Below are 16,425 nucleotides of genomic sequence, written 5' to 3' on the forward strand. Positions count from 1 at the left end.
GAATCCAACACCAGTACCAGCTGTTAGCAGTCCTTTAGGTTCAGTTTCTCCTGGTTGTCTTGCAGACAAAGGGCTAAGGTAGTCTGCGATATCCAGTCCCATTCTAGGCTCCATAGGGTTACAGAAGGCACCACCCAAAAGATTTTGGGGTTCCAAAGCAATTGTCATCTTTTTTTACACAATGCCACTTACATTTCTTGCAAAGACCAGGGCAATTCTCCACGGATAGCTCTTAAGTATACGTTATGCTGTTCTGTATCTATAATGGTGCTTTGGGAACATCCCTAATCCTTGAGCAAAAATCATGTTTATCAAATGACAACAGCTTCTTGGCTCAATACCAGGCACTGGTATTCTATATCACTCAGTTTCAAAGATCTTTATTTGAAGCTTCATGGACTGATAAAACAGCTACACCAGCCCTTTATAATGGTTTAAGAGAAGAACTCAAAGGTGTTCCACTAACTGTAGTTAATAGGTCCACTATGAGCACCTCTCTTCTTGACCTCGTTCTTCAAATTGATCATCAATTGGCGATACAAAGAAAGAAGGCAATCCAAGAAACTTGGTGACCTCTAACCTATATATGGACTTCTGTCAAAGGCTCTAAAGAAACTCCTGAACCCATCTCTAGGACCTGTGAGGCAGTGAACAGCCTTTACGACACGGCTGTTACACCGCCGTGCCGTTACAACGCGGTCTTTTCAACGCAAGTCGTTACCAAGACTTGCGCTGGAGGGCGCTGCAGGGCAAGAAATTTTTTAATTTACTATCCAACACCTTCCCTACTGTACGTAGGCTGGTGTTGGAATAGTAAATGAAAAAATTCCTAAGTCCGCACCCCCTCCAACGCAAGTCGTGGTAACGACTTGCGTTGAAAAAACCGCGTTGTAACGGCACGCGTTGTAAAAGTACGCGTCGTAATGCCGTACATCCACTGTGAGGCACTCATGTAGGTTGATGCTGTCAGAAGGCAGCTAACTACAAAAGAGAAGAATAGAGGAAAGAGGGAAAAGCTAGTCCAGGAAAAATACCTACACTCTGTCATAAACTGCAGGCCCGGTCTAAGTATGAATCAAACATCTGCTGAAAAACCAATGCATTTCTTCCTTGCCATGGTCCTCTCATTCAGACCTCACAGGATATTGCAGTATGGATAAGGGAATTTTGTAGCAGAAACATTGAAATTTTGTGGCAGACTATTGTGTTATTTGCGGCATTTTTGTGTCACATTATTTTAGTGACATTTAATAGTTATGTCCTAATAACAATGAAATCTGGAGGGAAACCCCATGGTTTATGCTCTCCTAATCACAACAGCCTAGGGCTCCTTCTCACATTGAGACTATTTTGTGGCACCAGTGTGGGCTACGAACCCAGTGGAGGAGAGCTCTTGAGGTGTAAAATGTTTGGAAGATGGCCCTATATGAGGGGTGGTGTGGGTGCCAAAGTCTATTTCAGTGGAATCAGCAGGAGGGAAAAGGAATATAACATTGCTAACACTACCACCTGGTAGATCTCAAATTGTATTCTTGTCCACAGTGGGTATCGGTGTGAGGAAGAACCCTGCCTGCAGTATTCTTTGTAGTGCTATTCAAAAGTTATGCAAACTTTTAGCTTATGTTTGATGGTGGACTGTGGAGATTATCTGTCTATGTTTTACATTTTAATTAATCAAAGATAGGGGGGTGGACTGGGAAGATGCAAGAGCTTGTGGTTACATTATAAAAGCAAGCATTTGCAATGCAATCAGTCTCGCCTTTGGGACCTTATATGTATTTAGCTATGCCGCACATTAGCCTGGGTGCTGAAACATCTACTGTCCTTTAACATGGAGGGAAAATAAGCGTGACGCACCAGGTATGGGAACACATGGAGAGAAATATTGCCTTTCAGCGGGAAATGGTATAGTCCAAAGTTCTGTTTTTAAAATAAAATTAGGGCCTTTGGTGGTCATATACCTGTAAATATAGGATTTGAAACAAATATTATTGTCTGGGTGCTCGCGGAAGACAATTTCTATGGACTGGAATCTAGAGAATGCTAAAGAGAATATGGTATTTTACTGACCTCTGCTGGTCGTTTTCTATCAAGAAAGTTAAATAAAGGCAGTTGCCAGAACATTTGTAAAAATAAAGTTCCAAAGCAGACAGCAATCTTGGTGTTTTAATGACATCTGCTGGTCATTTTCTATCAAGACAATTAAATAGAGGCAGTTGAACAGAAAAAAAGTCCCTAAGCGGAAGCAGACAAGTGCTAGGGCTGATCTTCAGAGCCCACAAAGAACATACACATTTAAGTATATACTAAAGTGTATACTAATGTATATATACTAAAGTGTATACTAAAGTATAAACGAGAGTTCTCAAATGCTCGACCTAATAATGGTTGGCTGGGGAGAAGCCAGTGCTATGATTGCCCCTCATCAACTCTCACTTTCAATTATAAGCTTTTTTAAATAATAAAAATCCATAGCAGAATGCTGATAAATAACCAGCCAAAGTGTCAGGAATTAATACATAATCTGTCACAACACTTAGTGACTTGAAATTATTCTTGTTTACATGCAGTCCGTAATAAGTGGTTTATTAGGGCCTACAGTATATACACATACACATAAAGTTACCGGATGATGTCATGCCATTGGGGAAACTGTACTCCAGTACTGGGTTTTCCTTCTAAAGTTAGAGGAAACTTCTAACAATCTCCTCGTCCAAGAGACAGCGTGGCTAATAACTGAGGATGAAGTAAAAGCAGTTTTAGCAAACAACTGCAAACCGCTCATCAATGACAGGAAGTGAATAAATACTACCTTTTAATAGAGGAATAGAAAGCAATACTTTCTCATTTTGTTACAAATCATACACACTGTATGCTCCCACAGTCACAGCAGTAGATGGGACACCTGACTAGAGGTGGGCAGGCCGCTGAAAGCTTGAGTCAGATGCCTGACTCTAGCTTGACTCGAGGTCCTCTTGTACCCTCAGCCCAAAACGAGCCGAGCTTTAACAGGAGGTGAGGTAATAGGTGGCTACAGCTGCAGCCTACATAACATGGGGAACCAGGTTTGAATCCCAGCCTCAGTTCAGCATCATGTGAATCGAGTCAAACGTACTTGTGCAGAAATAATTGAAATCTATGTAACCTGGTTTCTTTATGTTGTGAAGCACTCTTATATCGTTGGGCAATGTTTGCGCCATGTAAACAGTCAAAAATACAATGTGAGTTCTGCCTATCAAACACACTCTAATCTCATCCTCTAAAACTTAAGGACAAAGCTTTTTGATGTTTGAAAGAGACACCCATCTACTAGCTGGTTTGTGTAGCATAAAACTGGAAAATCAGGGACCAATCCCGGCTTCCCTGCTTGACCAAATTGAGTGATATTTGGCAAATACTTTTTCACTGGGCCTCCTTTTTGTACATTACCACTTAAGAGAGCACTTCTCACTGCCACCTGCAAGTAATGGAGAAATTTCAAGTCTGGAATTTTGTGGTCATGCTTCTAAAGATTACAGAAAAAAGAAATGCTGCCGAGCACGGTAGCAACACACTGGGCACTGTGCACTAATGTCCCTGGGGATCTTAGAAGGGTATCAAACAATCGTCGACTATCAATGAAAATTCAAAACAAATCAGTGAAACATTATATATCCATTGGTTTCATCAATTGTATTCATCAATGAAATGTAATTTCAAATACGACATAACAAGTGTAAAAAACATTGACATTAAGTGATCAACTTAAGTTCTACAGTATATAATCATTGCGTCATGAACAATACTTATAATGTACATCAATTTGAAACAATAACCAGATTCTTTTCAAACAGCCCGATGCATTTCGGGACAGTGACGTCCCTTCTTCAGGGGAAATCTATAGAGGGAACAAATTAGACATACATATAGTTCATCCTGATGCATTGGGTAACTAATACAAAAATAGTAACTTCAGACTTCGACGACAGAGGGAGATACCAACTCATTGTGAAAAAACTTAATAGAACTGGGAAAAAAGCTGTTTTAACAAAAGGAAGCAGTAGCTGAATGAAGTAAAAACCACACACAATTTTGGGGTTAAGAAATAGTCAAACTATGGTGACAAGAACGATCTGTGTAACACATGCAGAATATTTAAAAACTTGATGAATGCATGCTGATTAACCAAAGAAACACCCCTGAGTGCTCAAATATAAAAGAGTGGAAACACTACTTGTCAATATCAAATACCTGGCTGAATGCAACTGGTATGTACTAAAGAGAGAAACAACAACAACTTCAGTGCTATTGTCAATCAGGCATGTTATAAATACCAACTATCGTGCACCAATAAGGTACACCCACCTTATGCATAGAAAACCTCGCATCCGTCCTGAACTCCAACAGTACAAGGATTTGTAGGTAAACTGTATAAAACAAAAACCTAATGTAAATCACTACCACCATAGATAGCATTCTGGATAAACATGTGTGTAAGTCACAACTCACCGGAATGGATATCACAATCGGTTTAGCCGGTGAAATCAAGCAACTCGACCCACAGGTGTGTCTTGGTAAAAATAGTCGACTTGTATATTAAAGCCCAGCGAAAATTAAGCGAAACACGCTCCGTCACCCGTTTTTATTACAAGAACCAGAATTTGCTGGTCGTCTGAACAAAGTACTCAAAACTACAGCTTACCCGAATACCAACTCCAATTCGTTGAAACCGCTAACTCATGTGTCTCCAGCAGAAAGTTAACCGCCACACTGGTGAAGATGCGATAAACGCGTCCGAAGAGCATTGAGTAATAAACAGTGACAAAGGACTATCTTAGTAAAAAAAATGAGCTGCCATGCTGGAATGGTGCTAAACTGCGATATGAGTGTAATGAACCAAAAGAGTAAATGATGCGTATGTAAAAAAGCCGTAGTTTTACAAACAACAACAAGGATGCAGTACCTTTACCCTACGTGTTATTCAACACTAAACTATTGCTCTAGAAAAATCGCTATATATAAGCTAGTAAGAAATGGTGAGATTGTCGTAGTTCCTAAGGCAGCATCTGGTGCCAAGTGGAACGCATCTGAAAGAGCTCAGGTGATACATGTCTAAAGACTAAGACAAACTAATAATACCACAAATATTGCACGAAAAGTTGCAGGTAAAAATCCAAGAATTTAACGACCGGAACAAATATGGATCCACATCCTTTGTCTAAGATAGTCCTTTGTCACTTTTTATTACTCAATGCTCTTCGGACTCTTCGGAAGCAAATTCTGGTTCTTGTAATAAAAACGGGTGACGGAGCGTGTTTTGCGTAATTTTCGCAGGGCTTTAATATACAAGTCGACTATTTTTACCAAAACACACCTGTGGGTCGAGTTGCTTGATTTCACTGGCTAAACCGATTGTGATATCCATTCCGGTGAGTTGTGACATACACACATGTTTATCCAGAATGCTATCTATGGTGGTAGTGATTTACATTAGGTTTTTGTTTTCTATATTTTACCTACACATCCTTGTACTGTTGGAGTTCAGGATGGATGCGAGGTTTTCTATGCATAAGGTGGGTGTACCTTATTGGTGCACGATAGTTGGTATTTATAACACGCCTGATTGACAATAGCACTGAAGTTGTTGTTGTTTCTCTCTTTAGTACATGCCAGTTGCATTCAGCCAGGTATTTGATATTGACAAGTTGTGTTTCCACTCTTTAATATTTGAGCACTCAGGGGTGTTTCTTTGGTTAATCAGCATACACTCATCACGTTTTTAAATATTCTGCATGTGTTGCACAGATCGTTCTTGTCACCATAGTTTGACTATTTCTTAACCCCACATTTGTGTGTGGTTTTTACTTCATTCAGCTACTGCTTCCTTTTGTTAAAACAGCTTTTTCCCAGTTTTATAAATTTTTTCACAATGAGTTGGTATCTCCCTCTGTTGTCGAAGTCTGAAGTTATTATTATTGTATTAGTTACCCATTACATCAGGATGAACTATATGTATGTCTAATTTTGTTCCCTCTATAGATTGCCCCTGAAGAAGGGACGTCACAGTCCCGAAATGCATCGGGCTGTTTGAAAAGAATCTGGTTATTGTTTCAAATTGATGTACATTATAAGTATTGTTCACGACGCAATGACTATATACTGTAGAACTTAAGTTGATCACTTAATGTCAATGTTTTTTACACTTGTTTTGTCGTATTTGAAATTACATTTCATTGATGAATACAATTGATGAAACCAATGGATATATAATGTTTCACTGATTTGTATTGAATTTTCATTCATAGTCGACGATTGTTTGATACCCTTCTAAGGTCCCCAGGGACATTAGTGCACAGTGCCCAGTGTGTTGCTACCATGCTCGGCAGCATTTCTTTTTTCTGTTCAATTTACACTTGTCAGACAGCAAGTGTCACACCGGAGCACCATTGTACCATAGATTATTAAGAGTAATAATAATAAAGTAGGGTTATTTGGTAATTTATTTATACAGGAGTGCTCTCCCCAATCCCCATTTTTGCTCTAAAGATTACAGCACAGCTTGGCTGCTAGATTCTGCAAACATTGCATCTTATTTGCCAACTTTTATAGCACACGATGCGCCATATTACAGTACTCCGATTGTGCTATTACCCTTGATGCGGTAGAATCTACATGTTTGGTCGCATAGAGGTACAGGAGAAGAGCTAAAGAGATGCATGCAATGCAGGATGGTGAGAAGCTTTGTGTGAGGATGTCAGAGTCCACAACCAACACTACAGCATGCATGTACATATCTCCTGTTCCCTTATATGAAACTTGTTGTCTCTGTCTGTAGTGTAGGTGGCCCTCTACTACAAATGAACCAGGTAGGACCGTATTATGAGTCTGGTGAACTGGCATCCTCGATGGAATACCATTCCGTCTGATCACGAATTGTCAGGTTTTTCACACCTGTTTTCACAAGTGTAGGAACACCATACCTGATTATCCCAACAGGTAATTCCTGCTAGTAAAGTCACATGATTTACCTGCGTATCTGCACTTTTTCTGTGCATGGGGCCTCAGAATATAGTTTTGTTGTACTGTATTTATATGTATCACTCTTTCAAAAATGTTTTTTACTGTATTTTATGTGGACCTCTGCGAGTTCCAAATCATGTTTTTTTTTGTAAACAGATTTTATTGAATTTTCTGGTACATGAAATAGTGCATTAGTGGCAAAAATGTACCTACATTGGCTTATACACTTCTACGACATACATGTGAATCTTAAAATAATCAGGTGCATAGTCCGACATTTTCGTTTCCGATTCCTCCAGGGAAGTACCCTTAATTCACTGAATATTGAAAAATACAATTATTTGTTTCTGAAGATTCTATAGTTTTGACACTTGTATATAACCTAACCCCAACTGTTCCCCCGAATGCACATCTCGTTGAGTCAACTTTTGTCTAGTTATTCTAAGGGTAGTCTATTCCTGACTCTATTGGCTACAAGTTCTGTTCTTAATTGGTATCTTTACAGTTAATGGGAGTGTGCTAAGTATGGGTCTATCGGTACAAGTACATTTAGTGCAGGGGAATCATTCAACTGCATCTGGGGCTTCCCCCTCTCGGTCCTCTTCTCCCATTGCTCACGGAATCTTTAACAAGTCCAATAACGCTACCAATGCCCTTGCTGTTACCTGTGACTTTTAGCTCCTCATCCTTCTAGCTATTTGCAGTCTAACAGAACGTTCACATTCTGCCCATTTTATAAATTCCCTTTTCCACCTAAGTGTATAAGGTCCATCTCTTGATTTCCAGTGACTGGTAATATCTCTTTGAGCCAAGACCAGGCTTAGATCCTGGAACCTACTTGTTACTTTGTTCATGGCGGTGTGGGGGAACCAGTGTAAAAGGCAGTAATCAGATGTTTTTGCTATCTGTTTATCAGTCACATCCATCAGAATCGTGGTTACCTCCTCCCAAAAAGCCCATAGATTCGGGCAGCTCCAGAACATGTGTAATAATTCTGCTCCTATTCTATGACAGCGTAGGCATGCCACTGTTTGCGTATTAAAATGTTTTATTAATCTTGCAAGGCGTAAGCTAGGCCCTGTGTAGTACATAAAAACTTGCCAATTGAAACCTTGCATTTCTGGTGCTTTTCCATGCTCTTTCCACCAGCTCCCCCATTCCTTGTCCACTATGGGTTTGTCCAAGTCTGTTTCCCATTCCCGGTGTATCTTAGTCAAAGGAGGGAGCGTTGCATATGTGAGTCGTCTGTAAAGGTACGTGGCCACCTTATAGGTGCCAGCTGCGGTGACTATATACTGGCATCCCGTTGCTGTGCTTGGCTCTGTGAGACAGTCCCTCTAATATTTTCCTATAGCTGCAGTAAGGGCTGTGTATAATAGAAAGTTTCCCCCTCGGATATCATAGCGTTGCCTGAGATCGTTGAATGGGATCATGTTGCTTTCTTCATAGAGGTCTCCTAATGTAGATATTCCTAGCACCCCCCAAACTTCTAATCTACGCCAGTCACCTCCATGAGGGAGCCCTTCACACATAAGCAACGGGATCTCTGGGGTGAAGGGGTACTTGGTCTAGGATCGACTCAGGCTCCTGTTCCAGCATTTGCGGATTGTTCTCAGTTCTGTGGGAATATCTTGGTCCCGGTAAGGAAGTCTCAGAACTATTCTAGATAAGAGCCGCAAACTTGGGCCCCATCTCCTTGTTCTCCTGCCCCTCTGAGTTTGCCCGCCACCCACTTCGTGAGCCACTGTAATTGTGCTGCTTTGTAGTAGTGTCCAAAATCAGGGGCTGCCAAACCCCCCCCCCCCGCGCTCTCAGCCTCATGAGGGTGGTGAGTGCTACTCATCATCTACCGGCACCCCAACATTTTTTTGTCACTAGCAATATAAGTTGGTTAAACATCCACGCCGCTATCCAAACCGGCAGCACTCCGTAGTAGTATAGTAACCTTGGAAGCGTTACCATCTTCAGGAGACCCACCCTACCTGCCACCGATAGAGGCAAGGTCCCCCAGAGGTCAAAGCTACTCTTGACTCCTCTCAGTTCCCTTCCAATAAGTCATCTTGAGTGTGATAAATCTGAGTGCTTGAATACGTCAAGCAGTGAGGCTCCCACCATACTCGTTCCAACTCCTGTGGGCTTACTTCATTCACTCTGACAGGAAAGAGACATGATTTTGCCCAGTATTCTTTTAGGCCCGCCACACTCCCTAATCTACGCAGAAGCTCTTTAGCCCGTCTGAGCACGTCATCTGCATCTGCCAGGAATAACAGCAAATCATCTGCATATAATGCAATGTGATGAACTTGGCCAGCCTCTTCTAGTCGCTTAAAATATTGACCTGTACGGGCCCTGGCTGCCATCGGTTCCATGGCCAGGGCAAACAACAGAGGCAACAATGGGCACCCCTTTGAGTTCCAAATCATAATAAAATTTTGATTCTGACTTTGGCTAGTAAAATCACATAAAGCTTTGGCTGTGAAGGTAGCCTAGTCTCATTCCCCAGACCCTGGCAATGTATTTCTCTGGGAAGGAAGGGGTCGCATTGGATGCTCCACCTTGTTAGAAATTGTGAGTACTATCCCTTTCCTTCTCTCCGATCCAGTCCCAACCCTCCCCCTCCACCTTTGTCCAACATAGAGGCCCATACACACATTTACCACCTGCTCAAAGCACGTGGTAAATGTGCATATTCAACTGATTGGAATTAGGAATACTGTGTGGAATTTTGCTCAGTAATTCTGTGTCCGCACAGTTATTTCCCTGTCTAATAGAATTACAGTAACAAAGGGGGAAAGCAGGGATGAAAAACAACCTGTCAGAGTGCGATGAAGAGGCAGGGAGTTTTCTGTGGTGAATTAAAAAGGCTTGAGAAAGACTCAAAACTTTGCAACCGTGGTGTGCTTCGGAACCCTGACCTTTGATATAGATGGCCAGGAGCTTTTGAACAAAACTTTGGGGCACCGCACTTATTCTTTTACAAATTGGCCCCGAAAATACTTGCTGTAGCATAGGCACAATTTGCAGGTGGATGAACAGAGAAACAGTCCTGCGGGTGGAACCACTGTTCTGCCTGCAGCTACATGGTAACTACCAATTGTGTGCACTTGACCTTTCAGCACTGCACAGTGACAAGAAGGCAACATAAAAATACATAAACACTCGATAAATATGTAAGTGGGGCATTAAAAATAACAGTTAAACTTTTACCATGTTTTCGACAGTCCTGAGATATTTAGCACAATGGGTGTGTCCGTTGTATTCTGCAAGGTCAGCTGCAGTGTAGCCATCCTGGTCACGGATTCCCAGTTTGACCCCATTGACGACAAGAATCTGGCAGCACTGAAAAGGACAAGGGACAAAGACACTTAAGTAAATGTGGAACAAGAAACTATTGATGATCTCAGGACATTACCTAAGTTTGCAGCATATTTCAGAGGCCTGTCCATTGTTGATGGCGCTCCAAGCCCATGAAGCCATGGCGGGCACCGCTCACAACTAAACCAGCACATGCGAAGCATGACAGCAGACAACATGAACAGAACAGAAAAGGAAAAGGAAATAATGTGCACGGATTTTGTACATGGTGCAGTAGAAAGTAACCATTCCAAACGCCCACATCCCACACAACCGCCCTTTTTAAAATGTTTTCATTCCAAAATGAAGAACTGGTATAAGGTGTCGCTATGGAAAACTGTACAAAGGAACACCCACTTTTTAATGTAAATGAAAAGGGGGGGCCCTCGGCCCCCCCGCACGCATGGCGGCGCGGCGACCGTCTCCCCCCCTTTCCCCTTTGGTGTCTCTCGGTGGTGGGGGCGGGCCCTGGTGGGCGCGACCCACCACCGATTGGCCGGCGGCCTCCCTGACCCGGATACCAGGTAGAAGGTCCGGGTCAGGGGGGGCGGGCTACAGGAGGGGCGGGCCGGGGGGGGCGTGCCCCCCCCACCTGGCCCCTTGAGAATAAAGAGGTGGGGAGCGCCCAGGAGACCCCCTTGTCCATGGACGCTCCCTCACAGCACGGTGTGCCCCGCGCTCGGGGCTTCTTTGTTTGTTAACAATTTTTTGCTTTTGTTTTACAGGAACTCGGACTACAGGCGGGAGAGAGCGGTTTTCTGCGATCCTTGTTTGCGGATCAAGACTCAGCGCCGGAACTTTTTAAATATTGCTTTCTTTCCAGGCTTTGGACGTCCGGCGTTTTCTGCCGGAGCCGCGCTGAGCCAGCCGCGTGGGGCCCGCCGCATCGTGGGAGCTGAGAGCCGCCGGGACCATCGCTTCGCCGGTCGCAGAGCAACAATGGCGAAGGGCAGTTGTGAGAGCGTGGTACGGGCCGCTTGAGGCCCCGTGAGGTATTGTGCGGGGCGGGGGGGTTGTCGGAAACGGGCGCGTAGGTGCCGCCTAATATTTTGAACAGCCTGCTGGACTATAACTTTGCGCGGCTGGGCAAGAGCTCGCTTAAGCTTCCCGACGGCCTTACGGGTGACTGTGCGCTTTGCAAAGGGGGATTATTATTATAAGCGCTGTATGTTGACGCTCAATTTAAAAGCAATTTTTTAGCGCTCACTAGCACAATTCACTGAAGGGCGCGAAGCAGGGTCGACCAGGGTAGCACCTGGATGGGAGACCCCTCGTGAAAAGTGTACAAATTATAGAAAAGCGAGGTGACTAATTTCTTAAGCTGTTTTTTGTCCTTGACTGGATTGTAGTAGGTATTAAGTAGTTTACAGTTGGGGACGTGGCACGAAGTGTGCAGTGGAGGGTAAGAAGTGCATTCACTTGTTCCAGAATTGTCCTGGCATTGGGTGAGTGGTGTTGAAGGTTGCTGATACAACAGAATTTAGTGGCACATAGCACGAGAAAGGTTAACAGGGGGGGTTCAACTGTTTTGCTGCGCCCAAACTGGGTTTTCATAAATCTGGCCTGTTTTTTATTACACGGTTTTAATACATTTCTCAATTTCAGGCAATTTTAACGTCATTATTGTTGCAAATTCACTCGCAGAGAGGACGTAAGGACAGTCATCGCGCAACGTGGTGTGGGGCGTGATTGCAGACCGATATCGCCGGGAATACGCAGGACTGACTGGTCGGTAAGAGGGGTACGGGGGGCTGGCATTCATCGCTCCTGGTGGCCGCCGGGTGGGTCTACATTAGGTTTACTCACCCCTTACATAAGCGGACAAGCCGCTGGTGTTGCGGTCGCCGTTGCATGGTGTTGAAAGCCCCCTGGTGACCCTCCATCTGAAAGGTACACAAAGTTGGCCTGTCGTGATATTAGGAGAGTAGGCGGTTGGTTGTTTGAGTTTTTTGCCATGCCAGGGCCACGGGGTGGTAAAGGTGGGTCCAAGATGGAGGCTATGATGCGGGCCATGATGGGTGAAATTAAACAGCGGCTAGGGAAAGTAGATGAGCTGGAAGCACGGATGAATGAGAGGCATGATGATGCCACTGGCCCATCGGGTAGGCCTATCCGCCAGAGGGCGGCACCATTGCCAAGGGGGGATTTTGTTACCCCACCTAGGAAGTCTAAGCCCAAGAGACCCAGGTATGCTGCACCCGCCCCAGGGCCAGTAGAGCCGGTACCTGCCGTGCCGCTGGCGGTCATCCCACCCCCGCTTATACCTATGCCTATACCCCCAGCCCCCGTCGTGCCGGTGCCTGTAGTACCGCCAGGGTCAGCTCCCCCACCGGTGCCCACAATCCCGGCTACAGGCTTGCCACACCCGGCACCCGCCTTGCCTACTGCGCCAGTACCACTGAGCATAACCCCAGTGGTACCTGTTGTCCCAGGTGGGAATTTAGATTCAATGCCCCCTTAATTGTTGTCTCAGATAACGGCCTTGATGCCGTGGCTCCAAAAAGGGGGAGCTTTCCCAAATTCTGCAGATCATGCAGCAGAGGCGGCGAGGTTTGTAGAAAAGATCAAATCGGCAGCGGTCGCCGACAGTGTTGCATTGCCAGTATCTTCTCCCCTTGCAGGTCCCAGTCTTCCCCAGCCGGATGGAGCTAATGGGCAGCCGGCCCCGGTGCCCGCACATGGTAAGGAAGTGGCATTGCCGCTCTTGGGGGACGGTGTTCTACCTTCCAGGAGTGAGAATTTGGCTCAACATGTGTCGTTAGCTGTGAAGGAGATGATTTGGGCAGATAAATATGTATATATTTATTCTTTGTTATTAGATAATAGGGAAATGGAGCATGCGAAAACACTGAAGGAGTGGATGCACCCAAGTGAATGGAGGGTGCAGTGTGCTAGATTTAGGGTTGAGGAAACACTGCTCAACTGGATTAAGGCTTGGGCTGTATTCACGGCTATTAAGGCTGAACGACCCCCGGATTTACAGGCGCCATTGGCATGCTACCAGAGCAGGATTGTGGGGTGGAGTGAGCAGTATTCTGGGGATGCGTGGAAAGGGTATGATTTGAATTTCAGGAAAGCATTGGAATTTAATAGATCACTAACATGGGACACGGTGGACTCCATGTCATGGCATAAGCAGTTCTCGGATAATGCACCCCCCCCTCAGTTCTCCGGTTCGGTCAAGGTGTTCTCCGCTAGACCCCAACAGCCCTTTCGGCCCCCCCAAACAAGTGAGGTACCTGGGAAGTTTAGGGCCGGTGGGGCGGAGAAAAAGGGGGTGTGCTGGGACTTTAATAGGCGCACCTGCACAAGGGGCGCGTGTAAGTTTAGACACGCATGTTCCTCCTGTGGTCACCCCTCCCATCCAGAAACTGCCTGTAGGTCCAAGCATGGAAACACGGGACAGAGGGGAAGGGGAAAGCCACTGTGAGACAAACCAGTTAGGCCCCCCCACGCCAGTGGATGTGTTAGCAATGATACCATGGTTGAACAGATACCCGGACCACACATCGGCCACCCTACTCCAAGAAGGTTTCTCTAAAGGCTTTAGGATCCCTGCAGCAGGATACACAGGCAGCGCACACTGTAGAAACCAATTGTCAGTAAAGCACAATCCAGCTGTGGTGGCCGCCAAGATTGACAAGGAGCTGTCCTTAGGCAGGATAGCTGGCCCTTTCACTGTAGTGCCGGTGCCCAATTTTGTGTGTTCCCCATTAGGAGTCGTCCCCAAAAAAGAGAAAGGGCAATTCAGATTGATCCACAACCTGTCAGCACCTAGGGGGGCGTCACTGAATGATGCCATTGACGAGGGTATCTGTAGTGTTAAGTACGCCTCTTTTGATCAGGCTGTCCACTTATTACAGGCCACGGGGCCCGGGGCGCTGATGGCGAAATCAGACATAGAATCAGCCTTCCGCCTCCTCCCGGTACACCCAGCGGATCAACATCTCTTAGGCTTCACCTTTGGGGATATGTTCTACATGGATAAATGCATGCCCATGGGTTGTTCTATATCTTGTGCTTACTTTGAGATGTTTAGCTCTTTTCTTGAATGGGCCATGAGACAAGCGACGGGCCACCAGCAGGTCATGCATTATTTGGATGATTTCCTCTTCCTGGGTACGGCGGGATCTCAGGAGTGTGCACTGGCATTGCAGGAATTTTGCGTGCTCATGCGGGCTTTTGGTGTCCCGCTTGCGCCCGGGAAGACTGTTGGCCCGACCACCTGCTTAGAATTCCTCGGCATTGAGATTGATTCAGTGGAGGGATGTTTTAGATTGCCTAGGGACAAGGTGGACAAATTCAAAACAGCGCTACGTTTATGCCTACGGAAAGATAAGGTCACCCTGCAGCAATTACAGGAGGTGGTAGGGCAGTTGAACTTCGCACTGAGGATCATCCCCATGGCTCGCCCTTTCTCTCGCTCCATTGCCCAAGCAATGAAGGGGCTGAGGGAGAAACACCACCGCACTAGGCTGTCGTCTGAAATTCGCCAGGATATGCTTATATGGATGGCATTCCTGGAGGATTTTAACGGCAGGGTGGTCTGGCCCGGCCCGCCCGCGACATCAGCAGAGTTGGGCCTGTGGACTGATGCCGCCGGTAGTGTGGGCTTTGGCGCCATCCTAGGGAACAGGTGGGTCGCTCAACAGTGGCCGGAGGCATGGAGAACATGGGGTCTGACCGCCAATATTGGCTTCTTGGAACTCTTCCCAATATGGGTGGCATTGATGGTCTGGCCCGAACACCTATGTAATCAATCAGTGGTGTTTTGGTCAGACAACATGACAGTGGTGGAATGTATAAACCAGCAGGGAGCACGATGTCCTTTCATACTTCGCTTGGTAAAAGAAATTGTGTTGCAGTGCTTAAGATGGAACGTAGTTTTTAAGGCCAAGCATGTCCCGGGTATTCTGAATAATGCAGCTGACTCCCTCTCTCGCTTCAAAATGCAGGTTTTCAGGGAACATCTTCCTACAGCAGACCCCTCACCAGCGCACTTCCCAGCAGTACTTTGGCAGATTGGTGCCCCAGATTACAGGACCTCGTGGTTGCTAGCTTAGCCCCCAGGACCAAGACGGCTTATGAAGGGGCGTTTTTGTCTTACTGTACTTTCTTGGGGCAGCAATGGGAGGGGCTATGGGTGCAGGAGGATGGCTTTGCAGCCTATTTAGAATGGATGCATAGGGAGGGACGCTCAGTGGCAGCTGCAAACAGACATAGGGCAGCGGTATCATTCTTTGCTCAAGCTAGGGGCTTGCGGGATCCCACCAATACCTTTATGGTGCGTAAGGCTTTGAGGGGTTGGCGCCGTATACAGGGGCATCATAAAGATAAGAGAAAGCCCATAGGGTTGGCGCGGCTGACAGCTTTACTGGGCGCACTGGACACTGTTTGTAGCTCGGAGTGGGAGGTACTCCTTTTTAAAGCAGCATTCTCCTTGGCATTCTATGGGGCAATGAGAATTAGCGAACTGGTGGTAGGTTCCAAGTCAGACCTACAGGGCGGCTTGCAAAAGGCGGGGGTAAGGATAAAGGAGGACACCATGTGGGTGACTATTCAGAAGTCAAAGACTGACCAGGAGTCAAGGGGTCACACCATAGTCCTCCAACGGGCCCCGCCAACCCTTGCTGCCCAGTGAAGCACGTGGAAGTATTGCACGGGCTGCTGGTAGGCACAGCGGGCAGGGCACTGCTCTGTCACGCCGACGGTAACCCCTTGACCAGGTATCAGTTCAGGAGGGTGTTGGAGATGGTGGTCAGAAAAACAGGTCTTGACCCTAAAGAGTTTGGCTCTCATTCCTTTAGGATTGGGGCAGCAACTGAGGCGGTAGCAGGGGGCCTCCCAGTGGAGAGAGTGAAGACAATTGGAAGATGGTCCTCAGATTGCTACAAACAATATGTACGGATTGACATGTTGTGATTACATGGTGCTCACGCTTGGTTTGTTTCCGCTTTCTTACAGTTTCTCAGACCTGTTACGCAGGGGAGGAATTTGTCGTCGGGCACCAACAACATACAGCAGCACGGAACTACAGCCAGGAAACAATGAGGAAAAATGTTTGGATTGTGG

At 45.8% G+C, this 16,425-nt stretch overlaps 1 protein-coding gene across 1 annotated transcript in view; it reads right to left on the reverse strand.

The window, feature by feature from the left end:
• Positions 1-16,425, reverse strand: part of ESPN (espin) — a 926,204-nt gene that overhangs the window by 523,250 nt on the left and 386,529 nt on the right. Inside the window, exon 5 of the mRNA XM_078642618.1 lies at positions 10,207-10,338. Within this exon, the coding sequence (XP_078498744.1) occupies positions 10,207-10,338 (132 nt within the window). The remainder of the gene's footprint in view (positions 1-10,206; positions 10,339-16,425) is intronic.

Source organism: Lissotriton helveticus, chromosome 5_1 (genome assembly GCF_964261635.1).
Source record: "Lissotriton helveticus chromosome 5_1, aLisHel1.1, whole genome shotgun sequence".
Lineage (NCBI taxonomy): Eukaryota > Metazoa > Chordata > Amphibia > Caudata > Salamandridae > Lissotriton > Lissotriton helveticus.